Raw genomic sequence first — 17,685 nt, 5'->3', positions numbered from 1 at the left:
TTAACCAACACAAAACTCCTTTAAACTCATACTTAGGTAAGGAAAACAACTTTGAAACCATTACCAACAGCTCTAAAAGGGTTCAAAACAAGCTAAAAAACGTCCAAAACAGATATCCAAAACCCTGAAAACCCCCAAAAAACAGGTGCAGTGGCGTCCGACAGTGCTCGAGCGCCCAAGGGTTGGCGCTCAGCGCTGACGCCTCTAGACACGGGCACTCAAGCGCTATCAGTAAGATCAAAACTAAATTTTCCCACTTTGAACACTTTACCCGCAACTTCTAAAGGCCTCCAAGACCCTCTAGACCCTGAGAAAACTCAATTTTCTCATTTTTCTTCGAGGGGTAAATATTCAAAGTTTTGCAGGAGATGGCCAGTAATGCCAATGCGTACATAAATTATAGAACTTAAGGAAGAGTCATTCTATTGCTCATTTTCTAATAAGTAAGGATTTTTTTACTTATCCATGATATTTATGATTGGGTGGTTTATTTATTCAATTTCATTTAACACTTCCAATCAACCATTGCTCTTGTACAAAATTGTTGTTCATTGTATTCCAATCTACAATTTGCTTTGTTTTCCACAAGGCAATCGGTGTACTTAGCACCTATAGTATAATGCTAACTTATTTGTTTTATAAATTGCTATATAATGGTGCACATGTATATATTCTTATTGAAAAGAACGAAGAACGATGCAACAATCTTCTAGTTTAATATGGTGGTGACCTTACGTGACGATAATGCCATAACATACAAATTAAAGCATTGTTCATAACAAAAGGTATGGTGAATCATGGAATTATGTTCATTAACAACATTCACACAATCATCCACATACTTCACACAAACATTTTATATATACATCATTAATACACAAGAACAGTCCAAGAAGAATCATTAAACAACACAAAACGCCTTTAAACTCATACTTAGGTAAGGAAAACAACTTTGAAACCATTTACCAATTGCTCTAGAAGTGTTCAAAACAAGCTAAAAAATTTCCAAAACGGATATCCAAAACCCTGAAAGCCCCCAAAAAACAAGTGCAGTGGCGTCCCGCATTGCTCGAGCACCCAAGGGTTGGCGCTCAGCGCTGGCGCCTCTTGAAATGGGCACTCAGGCACTATCAGTAAGATCAAAACTCAATTTTCTCACTTTGAACACTTTACCCCCAACTTCTAAAGGCCTCTAGGACCCTCTGGACCTTGAGAAAACTCAATTTTCTCATTTTTCTTCGAGGGTTAAATATTCAGAGTTTAGAAGGAGATGGCCTATAATGCCAATGCTTACAAAAAATATAGAACTGGAGGAAGAGACAATCTATTTCTTTTTTTTCTTATAAGTAAGGACTTTTTTACTTATCCATGATATTTAAGATTGGATGGTTTATTTATTCAATTTCATTTGACACTTTCAATCAACCATTGCTCTTATACGAAACTATTGTTCATTGTATTCCAATCTACAATTTGCTTTGTTTTCCACAAGGCAATCGGTGTACTTAGCACCTATAGTATAATGCTAACTTATTTATTTTAGAAATTGCTATATAATGTTGTAGTAGTCTTCTAGTTTAATATGGTGGTGACCTTGCGTGACAATAATGCCACAACATACAAATTAGAGCATTGTTCATAACAAAAGGTATGGTGAATCACATATTTATCCATGCATGGTTTTATAGGACCACAGCATTACAATTGGAAACTTTCCCACACATGGTGTTACAGTTCATCGTGATAGAGTATGTTGTTCAAAAACTTTTTCTTCTTACATCCCCAATTGCATTTAGTATTGCACAAGGAATTGAACATCGCAAGCCTAGTGGATTGAAGCTGTATAATGTTTGAGGTGGAGGGAGATTTTGAGAGAACAATTGCATAGCCATCATCCATGTTATCAGTTCCATCAGGAAAAAATTGCCACAAAAGGCTTCCAGCCCCACTCCCTCCTTTCTTTGTGGAGTTTAGGATGGTATTGTACACACTACTTATGAGTGTATCTCTGTATGATGAATTGTAGCCAGGGTCTTTGGAAGATACACCAAACTCAGCAAAAACAACTGGCATTCCAAGATGCTTTTCAGCATCATCTATGTGGGCTTCCATCCATGATTTTACAAATGAGAGATGAGAATCAGCAATTTGTTGTGAAATCCTTCAACCAGATAGCTGATTAAGTTAGAACTGTAGTATATGTATGTCAAAATAAATCACTAACAACAATCAGTATTTCTTATACACTAGGCAAATGTGCATGCATATGAATGTAATACTGATATAAACAGTTCGTATAAGAATTTAATTTAAATGCATTGACAGTATAACTGTCATCCAATCACAGGATGTCATGATGGTAAGTTTGTCCACTTTTATAATAATTACCTTACAAGTCTATTGGTTGACATACTTGACATATTTTCTATTGGTTAACAATATAAATATTTTCATACTAACAACGTGAAAAAGAAACTCCTTACATGAACGTTTGACATGAGTAAGTTTTATGAAAACTTCATATTTTTTTAATAAAACAATAGCAATTCTGAACAGACTTACCAAGAGTCAGCATATATATGAACAGAAGCGAAGTCCACACCAAGAGCCAGGTGGTTCCTTATAAAATCAGTTCCAACCTGTGTAGCATATGTATTGGGATTGAACTGAGTTCTCTGAGGTGTTGATGGGCCATAAAATCCTTCTAGTCCAACCTCTACTAGGTGTTTTGGATCAATTTTCTTCACTTGGAATGCCATTTCTTGAATCCAATCCTAGAATACACATTCAAGTGAGCAGTTGGGTTCAGTGAACTATGTGACATCATGGAAAGAACTTGCTATTAATTAGAATGCAATTGTGTAATGCAATGTGATTTATGACAACACAGAGTGTGTCTATGTTTTCTTTTCAAACAATACCTCTAGACCCTTCCTTGTGATATGGAAGCCAAAAGAAAGGGATAAACCTGTAACTTGTCACCTGTGGGATCTGAGGTGCAACGAGGCTCATTCATCAACTCCCAAGCAAAAATTGTTGGATCCTCCTTGTAAGTGATATTTGTGAAAGTGTTAACTCTATTGAGCACAGTCTACACAGTGAAAATAGTATTGGAACCAGCTTAGCATAATCATAAAGAAAAACAATTACAGAAAAAAACAAAACAGTCCATATCAAGATATGATTACAGGGTAGGTTTAGTTTTGCAATATATAACAAACAGGCTTCAATTCAAGTGTCCTGATGAAACTAGCAATGGTGGTTTTGACCTGTTTCTTTATTTACAGGAACTTGCCTTAACATGGGCCTTGTAGTAGCTTCTAAGAGTTGGATGTGAGAAGAAGTCATCATCAGAGGTCAAGTTAAGGCCAGCAGCATTTCCCCATTTCACATATTGTGCTTTGCCTCCATATGCCTCCCAGTTGTTAGACAATGATAATATAAGCCTGATTTTGTATTTCTTTGCTTCACTCACCACAAAGTCCAGGGCCTGAGAAACCAATAGTAAAATGGAATTACACAAGGTATGCTAATTACCTGCACTGATGACTACAAACTCTGAAGTTTGATTGTAGCATATTCTGATTTCAATTACCATGGCAAAGCTTACACAAGCAAACAATTATAGCACATTTAACATGGTTCAATTGAAGTAACAAACAGCTGATAATACCGGACAAGTTAACATTATAATTATGTGTAAAGTATTATTTTATGCAGTAAACTGAATACCAATTTAGTGTAGAATATTACACAGAATAACAAAACAGTACTGAAAAAGCACCTTGAAGACTTCTTCATCATAAACTGATGGAGATTTCTGTAGGGCCCTCCATTGGCCATCATTGAAGGCCCACGTCCTACAAACTGTCATACCCACTGAGGATGCCTGCTTGAACACCTCAGTGACCTTTCCTCTGGTGGACTCATCTGCAGCAAATACCATAAGCCAATATGTGTTGAATCCATTCACATAGAAAGGTTTGTCATTCACCACAAATTGGTTTCCCTTCTTTTGCACCATCTGCCAATCATCATCTTCCACGCCCCTCATTTCACTAAAAAACATACAAGACGTGAGTGCCAAGTAAACATAAGATACGACTACTACAGATGCAAGGAATTTCAAACACAAACCCATAATTTGAGACAGAATTTTCCATGTCATTTTGGCCTTCCTTGAGTGCTTCCTCATCCTTCATACTCCCACCAAAAGCATTGCAACTTAAGTTTTTAGTAAGCATCAAGAAAAGTAACAAAGAAATAATGCGAACACCAAATATCTCCATTGAGCCTGTTTACACAGCCACGGTGTGTATATGCTGTATTGGATCATATTATATATGTGAACATCTTAAGCTTTCTTCCATACAAATTCATCAGATACAGAAGAGTAGGGTGCAAGTGGAGATCAATCTGATGATGTTTCTACTCTACCTTTAAAGCAAAGAAAATTCTGTATTCCATTGTTTAGCATTAGATAGACAAGGTGATTAAAGGGTAGGAGTAAGTTGCATAAACTTCAAGTCTTCACCCTCTACTCTTTAAGGTAAGTTCAGGTGGGCTCCACATTATCACTAAATAGATTTCCATAAACAGAGAGAGGTTCTGTTGGATTTGAACTGGTTCTTATAGCATTACAGGAATAACGTTAAGATTATTAAATGTTAAGTCATGGATCAAAAGTATCACAAGGTCTTATAATCAATTCTTGTTGTGCTGTCTCCATCACAAACATTTGAGGAAAAACATTTTGATCTGCACCCTTGAAATTTTTTGTATTTTAAATTGTAGAATCTGAAAATATAATTTATATTTATAATTGTATATTTTAAAATTCTAAATAAAAAATATATTTTAGATTGTATATTTTATAATATAAAATTTACATTTGAATTGTATAATCTGAAATTAAAAAATTTATGGAGGTACAGTAAAAGTATACAAATGTTACCCTTCCAGTAATATTTCTAAGTGATGATTTTATTTTAGTAAATTGTTGGGTCTTTCAATTGTTTCATAAAATTAAAATAGATTTCAAACAAGAATGGAGTACGCTTAGTAAAAGCAAGGGGTGCCATTTCTTCTTTTCTAAATAAATTTCATATTTTGCTCTTTTGAAAACCATGCATGTCTTAGAGATTGGATTTTTGTACATATATAGGTAAATTTGAACAAAAAATTATAGATCCACGTAAAAAATTTCGTAATTATGAATCTAGAAGTCGTGGGGACCTAGACAAAGTCGTGTCTTCCTTGCATGACTTTACCTGACACATGAATCAGAGGTGAAGTTGTGCTCTTTTAAAACGATTTTAGACCTTGATAATTGATTAATAGACCTTATAATCGATTACATAAAGCTGAACTCGTGCAGGGAAGGCACAACTTCACTTGTAATAGGCAAAATCTCTCTGGTAAATGATTGCAAACCTATGATAATCGATTACTAAAAGATTTTAGTGTTAAAACAAAGAGTACTTTTGGTTTTGTGGACTATGTTTGTTAATTATTAGAGTTTTCGTTTAAATTGTTATCATTTAAATTAACATTTATATTATTATATTGTTACCGTTTAAACCAACATTATTAGAGTTTCTATTTAAATGGTTACCATTTAAGTTCTTAATTATATACAAATTAACATTTCTATTAGGGTTAAATATGTTTTTCGTCCCCCAACTATTAGTCGTTTTTGTGTTTAGTCCTCTTTCAAAGTATGGTACAATTTAGTCCTTCAACTTTAGAAAACTCTGGTATTAGTCCTTTTTACCAAATTTTTTTAACTTTATTTGCTGTTTCAAACGCGTTTCTCAGTTAACATTGAAGCAAAAATGTGTCAAAATGTGTAAACAATCCAAATGGTATAATGTAACGTGCTTGAAACAGCAAATAAAGTTAAAAAAATTTGGTAAAAAAAGACTAAAACCATAGTTTTCTAAAGTTGAAGGACTAAATTGTACCATACTTTGAAAGAGGGACTAAACACAAAAACAATAGTTGAGAGACGAAAAACATATTTAACCCTTTCTATTATTATATTTAAATAGAAACTGTAATAATTACTAATTATATGAAAATTAACATTCTATTATTACATTTAAATGAAAATTGTAATAATTACTAATTATATATAAATTAATTAACATTTCTATTATTACATTTAAATTAAAATTATAATAATTATTAATTTTATACAAATTAACATTTTTATTATTATATTTATATTTGAAATTGTAATAATTACTAGTTATATACAAATTAACATTTTTATTATTACATTTAAATGAAAATTATAATAATTACTAATTTAAATGATAAAAATTTAAAGGAAAACTCTAATAATTACCAATAATTAGCAATATATAATTACACATTTTAATTTTACTTAAATAATTATTTTTAAAATTAAAATAATTATCTTCCGAGTTTTATTTTTTAAGTCACAACTTTTTAAACATAACCGTTTTAACATTTTTTTAAAGTAAAATAATTATTTATAATAAAATTATAACTTATAAAATAAATAAAAATTATCTTAAAAAAATTACTTATATTTATTTTTCTAACAAAGAGTTTTTTTTTATATTTATTTTTATAACAAAGAGTTTTTTTTGTTATGTGGGCAATGTTCGTTAATTATTAGTAATTATTAGAGTTTCCATTTAAATGGTTACTGTTTAAATTAGTAATTATTACAATTTTAATTTAAATATTATAATAAAAATGTTAATTTGTATATAATTAGTAATTATTACAATTTCAATTTAAATGTAATAATAGAAATATTAGTTTATATATAATTAGTAATTATTACAATTTCAATTTAAATGTAATAATAGAAATGTTAATTTGTATATAATTAGTAATTATGACAATTTTCATTTAAATGTAATAATAGAAATGTTAATTTGTATATAATTAACAATTTAAATGAAAATTCTAATAATGTTAATTTAAATGGTAACAACGTAATAATATAAATGTTAATTTAAATTGTAACAATTTAAATGAAAACTTTAATAGTTATTAATAATTAACAAACATAGTTCACAAAACCAAATTTACTCTTTGTTCTAACACTAAAACCATCAGGTAATCGATTACCATATATGTCTGTAATCGAAAACTAGAGAAATTTTGCCTGTGAAGTCATGCCTCATTTACACGACTTCAGCCTTTTGTGATCGAACAAGACCTAATAATCAATTATATCAAGGTTGCTTGAAATCGTTTTAGGAATACATGACTTCACCTCTGACTCATGTGCTAGTGTGAAATCATGCAGAGAGAGCACAACTTCTTCAGTTGTTTGCACCTCCCATGACTTACCTTGTCTAGATCTATAATTTTTTTTGTTCAAATTTGCCTATATACATACAAAAACCTAGAAATTGCGATGTGAAAAAGAATTTTGGGTTTGAGTTGAATCTCAACCAAGCATAACCTTGAGTAAGTTTTCTTATTTCTTTCTTAAAAGTTTTCGTATTTTACTTTCTTGAAAACCATGCATGTCTTAGAGAATGTGATGTTGAAAGGAATTTTAGTTGAAATTTTATGAGGCGACAAAGATATTCTTTTATTATATCTTTTCTTTAATCTCTAAATTATTTAGTGTAGAGGGAAAAACAAGGTAAGATAATATAATCTTATTCTATATTTAAATTTTGGTTACAGTGATGAACATAGTTATTGAGTTTAGGTTCAACCAGTAAACTAGTGACTTCATAAATTCACTCATCAGTTACAACTTGAATAGAAAGTAAAATCATTTTATACACATTTTTGAAGATATTTTTCTTCCTTTTGATGTTATTGAGTTTAACTAATGGATAACTCATTTTGAGAAAGCTCATTGTGGGTGATGGTGAAAATGGACTGAACCGGAACAACTTTAACTAATCCAACTTTAGATGCACTTGATTTTTATAATTTGGCTTTTGATGCCAATGTTGATAGTGTACACTTTTCATCAAAGGAAGAATTTGACAGTGACCATCTTGATGGCCATGTTTCTTAAGAATTGAAGAGAAAAACTTGAACACATTTTTCTATTTTTGGTTATTCCTTAACATATATATTTTATAATTATGCAAGTTGTATGGTAAGATCTGGATGACCATTTATAACACTCACTAATAGACAGGTCGGACGGCCAATAAAGGGTAGAAAATGACTAATACTATCAACAGACAAAATCGAGCGGCCAAAGTCAGAAGCGGTCAGCCATGGTCCATGAACAGGTTTTCATGTAAGTAATTAAAGTAAACGATTGTTAGAGATGATTGAATTCTGATTAAGTCTATGTTAAGGTTTCACTAATCTCAAGTCTATAACTATATATACAAGTTAAAGGTAAGAGGTAAGTGTTGGTATTTATTGTGCATTTATTACTGTCATTTAGTTATGGTACCGACAGTCACTGATTTAAGCATCAAAAACTTTTGATAAGTACACGTGAAATAAAAATAAAAAATAAAAACATTACTTAACGGAGTTCAACAAAAATTGTGTAATTATTGAAAGTGACTCTATTCTAAAACACAAATTAACTTTAAACCTTAATTCCAAACCCAATAATTAGATTTATAAGAAGAACTCTTACATGCATACTTTAAATACATCTTTTCCATCATCCTAATAAAATATATAAAAAAAATTGATAAAAATTGCTACACTTATTTAAAGATTCATCATGTGCAAAATTTATTATTAAAACATTGTATTATAAATATTTTATACCATGTGGTTTTTGTTAAAATAAGATTCTTCCTTAATAAGTAGAACGTGTTTAAAATAATTTTCCAGAAAAATATTTGATTAATTAAATTAACTTATTATAAATTATAAAAATAAAAACTTAAATGAGATATATAACAGAAGTTATACAAATTAATTATAAAAATACATTTTTCTTTTCAATCTTACAAATTATATGTGTTGGAAGAAGCTTGTAGAATTATAATTGGTATTGAAAATTCCACCGACTGTGTATAGTCTAGACAGTTCCCACAAACCCTTGTCTTCTGATTTCATGTGACCATATTTGGAGGGTCCCTCTCTCAGTACTTACGTGTCATGAATCTTCAATTTTAGAAAACAAACAACACTTAATTTTCTGTGACTCATATAGATAAGGACAATAATTTCCCTAAACACAATAAAACCTATATTCTCTAATAATAGACATCAGATTATGATGCACTTTTATTCTTTTCTTTCCTTTTTTTTTAATTACCCTTTTGGTATATGTTATGTGATTACAACAACATTATTTACCATTAATTTTCATTCATTAATTACAATATACAGAATATCATTTAATATTTAATCGGTACTTTACTTATTCAATCAATATAATTAAAAACATTAAATTCTGTTAAATCCATATATCATTATCAACTCAAATATTTAACAATAATACTTTTCTTCTTCATCTTATCATCATCATCATTATTATTATTATAAAAAGTATAATACTATTATCTAAGATTTTATTACAAATAAAGTATATAGATATAGATAAATCTAATAACCTATTTTTTTCTTTTTATGTTTGAATTTAAATTAATTTAAAACTATATAGTAAAAAAATGATTATATTCCATATGAAGGATATCAAAATTAAAAATAATTAAAAACATTAAATTTAACTAAATCCAAAGATCAATATGGAAGTTTTATTAGGATATTCTATGTGTGCTTAGAAGAGCTTTATATTACAATTTGTTATAAAAAAAATAAGAATAAGAATGAATAAACTTTATATAAAATGAAATTGAATAATATAAGTTGAAAGTAAAAGTTTAGAGAAATATATAAAAATATAATTAATGTATAAAAACTTTCTTAAAAATATTATGAAGATATTATTAACGTAAACAAGTTTATAGAAGTGACAAACTATAGTGTTGTCTTTCAATCGAAAGTGTCAAATTATATCTCACATGAAAATTATTCAAAACTATGTGCATTGTAGAGTGCTTGCATCTTGTCACACTGTCTTCAAATTCTGCAGCAAAAGTACTCAAACCTCGACAGTCATAAGAAAATACAATGAAAACAGTATTTATTCTTGACTCATGAGTTAATCATGTATAAATCCATATTAAAAATTTGGAAAGTATAATTGTTTTAATATTTTCTTTTTCACTTTTTTGATGACTTAATTTATTTATTTATATGTAATTAAACTCCAAGCCACAGTAACTAGAACAACCTTGAATTGAGGAACATAGCAGTGAAGGCAATCTGTGTATAAAAAGATAAGGGATCTTGTTTTTCTCACTGCAGTTGAAGTGAACAAACAAACACAATGGATAGAAGAAGGTTTGCCTATGAAGTGCTGGTGGCTTTGTTGCCCCTTTTGCTCTGCTCATTGAATTGTGCCAATGCTTCATCATCAGACCCAGCACAACTCCATGACCATGTGGAGCAACACAAGAGGAATCTTCTTGCTAATGGCCTTGGTACAACTCCTCCAATGGGGTATGTCTGTGATTTGTGTTTTGTGTTCAGTAACATAAAGTTTCTTCTTTGTGTGAGAATGAGTTTTTTTTTTTTTTTTTTTTTCACTTGCATTGAGTCTCTCAGTTTCCCTGTTCATCTTGCAACACTCCTCAACCGACTGTCGGTTTATGTTGTGAACAGCGCAGGCAAGAATCTTGGGAGAACAATTTTTTTTTTCCTCGTACCTCAAATAAGTAGTTGCAACTACACTTAGCCCATTCTTGTCTGATTCCAAGTTTTTCCATACAAAGATTTATCATACTGAGATGTTATTACTTACAACAGTTGCTTTTAGTGCAGGTGGAACAGTTGGAATCATTTTAGCTGTCAAATTAACGAAAAAATCATCAGGGAAACTGGTATTTGGCCCTTTGTGTGTGTGCTGGGTGAATTTTGTATCTAGCTATTATCATCAGTTTATGATTATATATAGAATTATGTGTACATCTGAGAAATTAGCTTTTGAGTTTTAATTTAGTTTTTTTAGAAAAGATTCACTTGGTTGAGAATTTAGCCTGATTGTGATTTTTTTACATGGGTTTGCAGCTGATGCCCTTGTTTCTACTGGTCTTTCTAAGCTTGGATACACATATGTCAATATAGGTACATGGAAACACCTATTTTTTCAATTTTCTTATTCTTATTAATTAATTAATGTTGTGCTTCTTTACTTTGCAAAATGTCATAAGCACAAGCAGTTAAACTTAATCCACAATTTTCTATTATTGCAGATGATTGTTGGGCTGAATTAAACCGGGATGCTCATGTACGGTTTTTTTTTCTGGTTTTTATATGCTTCATTGCATTTCATTTTCTTACTGCTTACCTGAAAGTTCTCACATTCAATTAATTTTTGTTTTTCGAACATTTACATAGACTATTGATGTCTGTTGTATTGTTATAGGGTAATCTGGTAGCAAAAAAATCAACATTTCCTTCTGGAATCAAAGCTCTTGCAGATTATGTTCATAGCAAAGGTCTTAAACTTGGAATTTATTCAGATGCTGGGTACATAGACTTAACTAAACAACTAGCCAATTTAGTCTTATGTACTTCTTTGTAACATGCTTAACTAAGCTTTAGGTTGGTCAATTTTGCAGGTATTTTACTTGTAGCAAACAGATGCCTGGTTCTCTTGGTTATGAGTTTCAAGATGCCAAGACTTTTGCGTCATGGGTATTGCACATTGTGCTCTTTTCTTCTTCTTTTTCCTTGGAATAATTGCATTCAGTGCAATTAAACAAACGGTTGTTTTGGTTTATCTACAGGGTATTGATTATTTGAAGTATGATAACTGTAACAATGATGAATCAAAACCAACTGATAGGTAGTCATGTTTATTAGTGTTATATTTAACTGATAGAAGTGAATATTAGCATTCCACTTTGTTAGTTGTATATAGTTTTGAAAACTATTAACTTCATATGACTAGATACCCTGTTATGACTCGGGCTTTATCAATGGCTGGTCGTCCAATCTTCTTCTCACTATGCGAATGGTAATTTTATCTGTTTTAGTAACTTATTGCTCATCCAATTTATGTTCTTCACTCTAATCATAGATGGTGTGTTTGTTAGGGGAGATTTGCACCCTGCTTTATGGGGTGCTAAAGTGGGAAACAGCTGGAGAACTACCAATGACATTAATGATTCATGGGAAAGGTGAAAATTGTGTTTTGAATTAGTTAGTACAAATGGGAGAAAGTTCTATAGCCATCAAACTCCTATTCTATTTTTCTTTCATCTAAAACAATAGTTTCATTGTTAATTACAGTAATAATCTCACTGAACTGGTTGAACAGTCTTTAGTTGTTTAAGCTCTCATGGCACCTGTGTTCAATTCAACTCCTATAAATAAGAAAAAACTGATAATTTACCACTGTACAATCAAATCAACTGGTGCAGAGTTATTGAATTAATATGGATCTGTAGCTAATAAAGGCTACCTAATATTGTCTTTGGCAGCATGATTTCAAGGGCAGACATGAACGAAGTTTATGCTGAATATGCAAGACCTGGTGGTTGGAATGGTTAGAATCTCATTAACCTTGTGCTTTCTGGGAAGATATTTTATCCAATTGAGAATCTCATTGAACATGTGAACTCAACAGATCCTGACATGCTTGAGGTGGGTAATGGAGGGATGACAAAAAATGAATATATTGTTCACTTCAGTTTATGGGCCCTTTCCAAGGTAGTACTATGATTCTTTTCTCTTCAAATACACTGATTTATGAAAAAGCATGTACAAGGCCTTCTTTTATTTCCTGATGTGAAGTTTTATTGTAGGCTCCTCTTCTTCTTGGCTGTGATGTTAGAAATATGACCAAAGACACTGTTGACATTGTAACAAATAAGGAAGTTATTGCAGTTAACCAAGGTGATACAAATAGTCTATGTACTGATTTTATTTTTTTTACACAGTAATCTATAAAAAACTGTCATATGATGAATTTACAATCTTCAAAAAATTTCACAGCTACCATGATTTCTAATTGGTTGACAGTCTAAAACCGTTTTCATTGTCTAGAAACCTTTCACACTGTAAAAGTCAGTAACTTTGTAAGTTTATATCAGACTCGTTTCTTATTCATTATAGCAAGGTTTTGTTATTAATCTTCATATCATACAATCTCAGATTCACTGGGTGTGCAAGGTAAGAAGGTTAGGATGGAAGGTGATATGGAGGTAAGTTGAATTTGGAACACAGCACGTGATTTTTGTATCTATTTTCATATGAACAATAAATCATCATGCATGAGCTTTTATGCAGATTTGGGCAGGTCCTCTTTCAAGGTACAGGGTGGCTGTTGTCTTGCTAAATCGTGGCCCTTGGAATATTTCCATCACAGCCTATTGGGATGATATTGGTATTCCATCAAAAAGTGCTGTTGAAGCAAGAGACCTTTGGGAGGTACTGTGTTTGTATGCATACAATCTTTTGTTTTTTGTAGTCTTACATGCATATGCTTTGTTTTCATCTCAGTTCTGTTGGTACTGTTGGAAAAATCTTATTATGCACACTCATAATGTGACTCACACAAATAATATTATTCTTGAACCCATTGTGGGTGATTTTCATTTAACTTTGGCAACTTTAAATAGGTACAAATCGGACCTTAGGTCAAGTACAAATAATAAAAACTACCTAAAAATAAAATCTCCTTATTCTATCATAAAATAATATTCTATCTAATAAACACAAAATTATAACTACCCATTCCTCTTTTATCTCTGTCAAATCAAATTAAATATTACTATATCCAAACCTAATAAAATAATAAATTTCTAAAATTTAAGTTTATCCACCAAGTACTAGTGATGCTATGACTTATCTGCTACAATGCATACTTTGTTTTTATCACAACTCTGTTGATACTGATGCTGTGACTTATCTGCTACAATGCATGCAGCACAAGACACTGGTGGGACGCTTTAAGGATAAATTGACTGCCCAAGTTGAGCCACATTCGTGTAAAATGTACGTGCTGAAGCCAGTTGCTTGAGTTCTGAAACAGATTTTGGTATTGCAGCTTGTGGTGTCTGTCAATGTTGTTTTTCTTGCTTAGTTTCACTTCAATAAACATTTTCTTGTGCTTCTGTTCATAGAAGCCAGCTGCATTGCTTAGTGTACAAAGCTGCTCAATGGAAGCAGTTACTCAGATGATAATCAAACTGTTGACATGCAGAATCATTCCAGCATTGCCAAATTTAAACATAATCTCTTAAAATGTTGTTTGATATGTTACCAAGGTTATCAAACTCAGAGTGAGAGTTTACGTAAACTCGTGAGAGTGAGAGTTTACGTAAACTCGTGAGAGTGAGAGTTTACGTAAACTCGTGAGAGTCGGATAGACTCGTGAGAGTCGGGTAGACTCGTGAGAGTCGGGTAGACTCGTGAGAGTCGGGTAGACTCGTGAGAGTCGGGTAGACTCGTGAGAGTCGGGTAGACTCGTGAGAGTCGGTGAGACTCGTGAGAGTCGGTGAGAGTCGGGTAAACTCGTGAGAGTCGGTGAGAGTCAGGTAAAAGTTAGATAAACTCGTGAGAGTTTACTTCAGATGAAAAATATTATATAAATAATATCTTAATTCAAATAAGTTTATAAAATTATATAACTTTAAATAAATAAAATTTATAGATATAGTTCATAAAAATAAATATTGTAAAACATAAATACTTAGATTATTGTCATTAATTTTGATGCATTTCATTAAATATATAATAAAAAATAAAATAAACGATTTTGTTTTTTTTTTTTAATTTTTCTCCCTTTCAAGCTCGTAGAATCTCATTCTATATGGTTCTACCGATTTCACAATTAATTCTACCGAGTTTATGTAGAAAAAAGTTTATTTCCGAATTAACTCAGAAGACATAATTGGAAATGTAAATCGTAAGAGTTTAAGAATTAATTCGAGAATTTGATAACTATTTATGTTATAAGTATTTAATTCAGTTAAACTAAAAGGATTGTATTTATTTACTTTAAATTTGTCAATTAAACAGTATCAAAGTATGTGATAAATTTTAATTTCAAAGAACAAAAATATATTTAATCTATTTGATTTAAAGACTAAAAATATATTTAATTTATTTATTTTATAAGTTAATTTAATATATTTAATCTTTTCCTCAGTCAGTAAAACAAAAGTAACTAGATTATGTTTTTCTGTTAATTAATAAAAGCCCGTTTCTGATAGGTGCCGAAGATCTGTCATGATCATATTGGTATTGTCTCTGTCAGTAATTTGAGATTAAGGAGTTTTAAATGTCTCAACATATCTGTCATTTCCATGCTAGATACTCTTCCTAGCAACAATTATTCTGAGTAATTAATTAAGCAGAAGAAAGTGACCTTAGAAGTATGAAAACGCGTTTTTGCAAGTTGGAAGCTGATATCTGTCATCCAATCATCACAGCTTTTGAGTTTCTGCTTTCCTGCAGAGTTGGAACGCTCAAGTGGGTGGTTTACAGCCAAACAACCATGGACATTCGCTGCATTATTATAAAAAAAATTATGAATTCAAAAACTTTATTTTAGGCTTCGTTTAGAAATTTATCTTCATTAATGTTTTAATCAGAATCTCGATAATAGAATTACAGTTTTCTCTTATAGCTCCTGTAATAAAAATCATACAAAAATGGGTACCATTTGCATAAGAATATATTATTTTTAATATTAATCAATTTTTAGTATGATTATTCATGATTAGATAAATATGGTTGGCTCTTCTAAAAAATTCTTAAACAAGAATCATTCTAAATCTTCAAGAACATGTTCACATAGCGTAAGCATTCAATGTATCTGTTATATTATTTATTGTATTAATTATTTTTTGTTCAAATTTAAACAATTATTATTTTTAGTTAATAAATTATAAATACCATAAATATAAAATACTGAATATTTTTTATTTATGTTTTTGTTTTTAGATGATCGATTTGTCTTAGTACATATTACTAGTTAAATAATAAATAAAGTTACACATATTAAGAAAATGACCGAAAGTTATCGGTTTGTTAATTAATTTCAGTTTTGTCTGTGAAATGTTTTTTTTCTCTTACAGGTAGGTGTTGTATTTAAGGTAGTTTCCAGTATTTGTTGCACTTTCTCACTCCATTTCCCTCCTCCACCATTTTCTCTCTGCTCCTTCCAGCTGCAATCAACTGCCAAATCCATTTCCATTCAACTCTCAAAACTCGGGATTGTCCCGCTTTGACTCACCGAGTTGCTTTTCAGCTCCTCTTCCCATGGCATAAGGTAAAATACCTTCTTTCTCAAACTTCAGTTTTCTTCAATATTCAAACCACCTTCACCCTTATTAGTGATTTTCCCACACCTTTCATTGTCCATCCTGTTGTTCACTGAAAACCTAGTTAACCATCCCCCTCTTCATTTTGCCGATTTTGGAAAATCTGGGTCCAAGCTGAGCTGATCATAATCCCCCACCCCACTTCCCTTTTCTGATCTGGGTTCCTAGAATATAAGATCTTTGCATCAAAGTTGTGGTCTTTCATTGTTTTTAAATTTTGGGTATGAGTGAATTGTAGTTCCCTGAGAGAGGTGTTGACAATTGTATGGTAGAAAATAAAGCATTTTTAGTTTGAGTTTGCGTTTGGAATTTTGTGTCGTGATGTGGAGCATGGATCGGTACTGTGTTTGTGTTCCATTGTTCGTGTGCTTGGTATTGGCTATGGAGCTTGTTGTAGCGCAGAATTTTAAGCCTACAGATAATATCCTGCTGGATTGTGGAGGTCCTCCATCTAGTACTGATACCGATGGCCGTGAATGGACCACTGATGTTGGTTCCAAGTTTGGTTCCTCTTCGGAAAAATCCACCACCGTATCGNAGGCNGCAACTCAAGANCCTGCCGTCCCCCAGGTGCCCTACATGACAGCACGTGTGTTCCACGCGCCGTTTACCTATGCTTTCCCGGTGGCTTCCGGTTGGAAGTTCCTCCGGCTGCANTTTTACNCGGCTTCTTACTCCAATCTCAATGCATCTGATGCCCTTTTTGCGGTGACGGCGAATTCATACACGCTTCTTAGGAACTTTAGTGTTGCTCAGACCACCCTGGCTTTGAATTATGCCTACATTTTGAAGGAATTTGCCATCCATGTAGATGGGAAGACCTTGAATGTGACTTTCACTCCTTCTACCAANGCATCCAATGCTTACGCGTTTGTTAATGGGATCGAGGTTGTGTCCATGCCTGATATTTATACTTCTACTGATGGAACTACCATGATAGTGGGTACAAATACTGCTTACACTATTGATAACAGCACTGCACTTGAGAATGTTTATAGGTTGAATGTGGGTGGGAATGATATCTCTCCCTCCCNTGATACTGGNATGTTTAGGTCATGGTCTGATGATGTTCCCTTTCTCTTTGGCGCTGCATTTGGAGTTACAGAGCCTGCTGATTCAAATGTGAAGTTTGAGTATCCTCCGGGCACNCCAAGNTATATTGCNCCACTTGATGTCTACACTACGGCCAGATCAATGGGCCCGNATNNGNNGATCAACANGAATTACAACTTGACTTGGATCTTCAACATTGATTCNGGGTTTTCCTATCTAGTGAGACTTCATTTTGCTGAGGTATCATCAAATATAACCAAGACTAATCAAAGAGTATTTGATATATTCCTCAATAATCAAACAGNTNNNC

The 17,685-nt window shown here is 31.8% G+C and overlaps 3 protein-coding genes across 3 annotated transcripts in view; 2 read left to right on the top strand and 1 right to left on the bottom strand.

The window, feature by feature from the left end:
• Nucleotides 1–1,618: 1,618 nt before the first annotated feature.
• On the bottom strand, nt 1,619–4,513 carry LOC106758169 (mannan endo-1,4-beta-mannosidase 6-like). The gene is made up of 6 exons (XM_014641107.2): nt 4,138–4,513; nt 3,785–4,058; nt 3,296–3,490; nt 2,969–3,091; nt 2,563–2,774; nt 1,619–2,161 (listed from the first exon to the last, which is right to left on the bottom strand). The coding sequence occupies exons 1-6, from the start codon at nt 4,287–4,289 to the stop codon at nt 1,729–1,731; spliced, it is 1,389 nt and encodes a 462-aa protein (XP_014496593.1). The 5' UTR covers nt 4,290–4,513; the 3' UTR covers nt 1,619–1,728.
• A 5,719-nt stretch (nt 4,514–10,232) lies between these two features.
• Nucleotides 10,233–14,229, top strand: LOC106759200 (alpha-galactosidase 1). Its single transcript, XM_014642250.2, has 15 exons — nt 10,233–10,488; nt 10,810–10,868; nt 11,056–11,112; nt 11,241–11,275; nt 11,414–11,517; nt 11,610–11,685; nt 11,778–11,836; nt 11,942–12,007; nt 12,087–12,170; nt 12,474–12,538; nt 12,620–12,702; nt 12,798–12,888; nt 13,147–13,196; nt 13,282–13,422; nt 13,922–14,229. The coding sequence occupies exons 1-15, from the start codon at nt 10,316–10,318 to the stop codon at nt 14,012–14,014; spliced, it is 1,236 nt and encodes a 411-aa protein (XP_014497736.1). The 5' UTR covers nt 10,233–10,315; the 3' UTR covers nt 14,015–14,229.
• A 1,877-nt stretch (nt 14,230–16,106) lies between these two features.
• LOC106758358 (receptor-like protein kinase FERONIA) overlaps nt 16,107–17,685 on the top strand; it is a 3,482-nt gene continuing 1,903 nt past the window's right edge. Inside the window, exon 1 of the mRNA XM_022780156.1 lies at nt 16,107–17,615. Within this exon, the coding sequence (XP_022635877.1) occupies nt 16,644–17,615 (972 nt within the window). The 5' untranslated portion in view covers nt 16,107–16,643. The remainder of the gene's footprint in view (nt 17,616–17,685) is intronic.

This window comes from Vigna radiata, chromosome 4, assembly GCF_000741045.1.
Source record: "Vigna radiata var. radiata cultivar VC1973A chromosome 4, Vradiata_ver6, whole genome shotgun sequence".
In the NCBI taxonomy this organism is placed as follows: domain Eukaryota; kingdom Viridiplantae; phylum Streptophyta; class Magnoliopsida; order Fabales; family Fabaceae; genus Vigna; species Vigna radiata.
The sequence above is the reverse complement of the archived record's forward strand: the minus strand, read 5'-3'. Positions and strand labels throughout refer to the sequence as shown.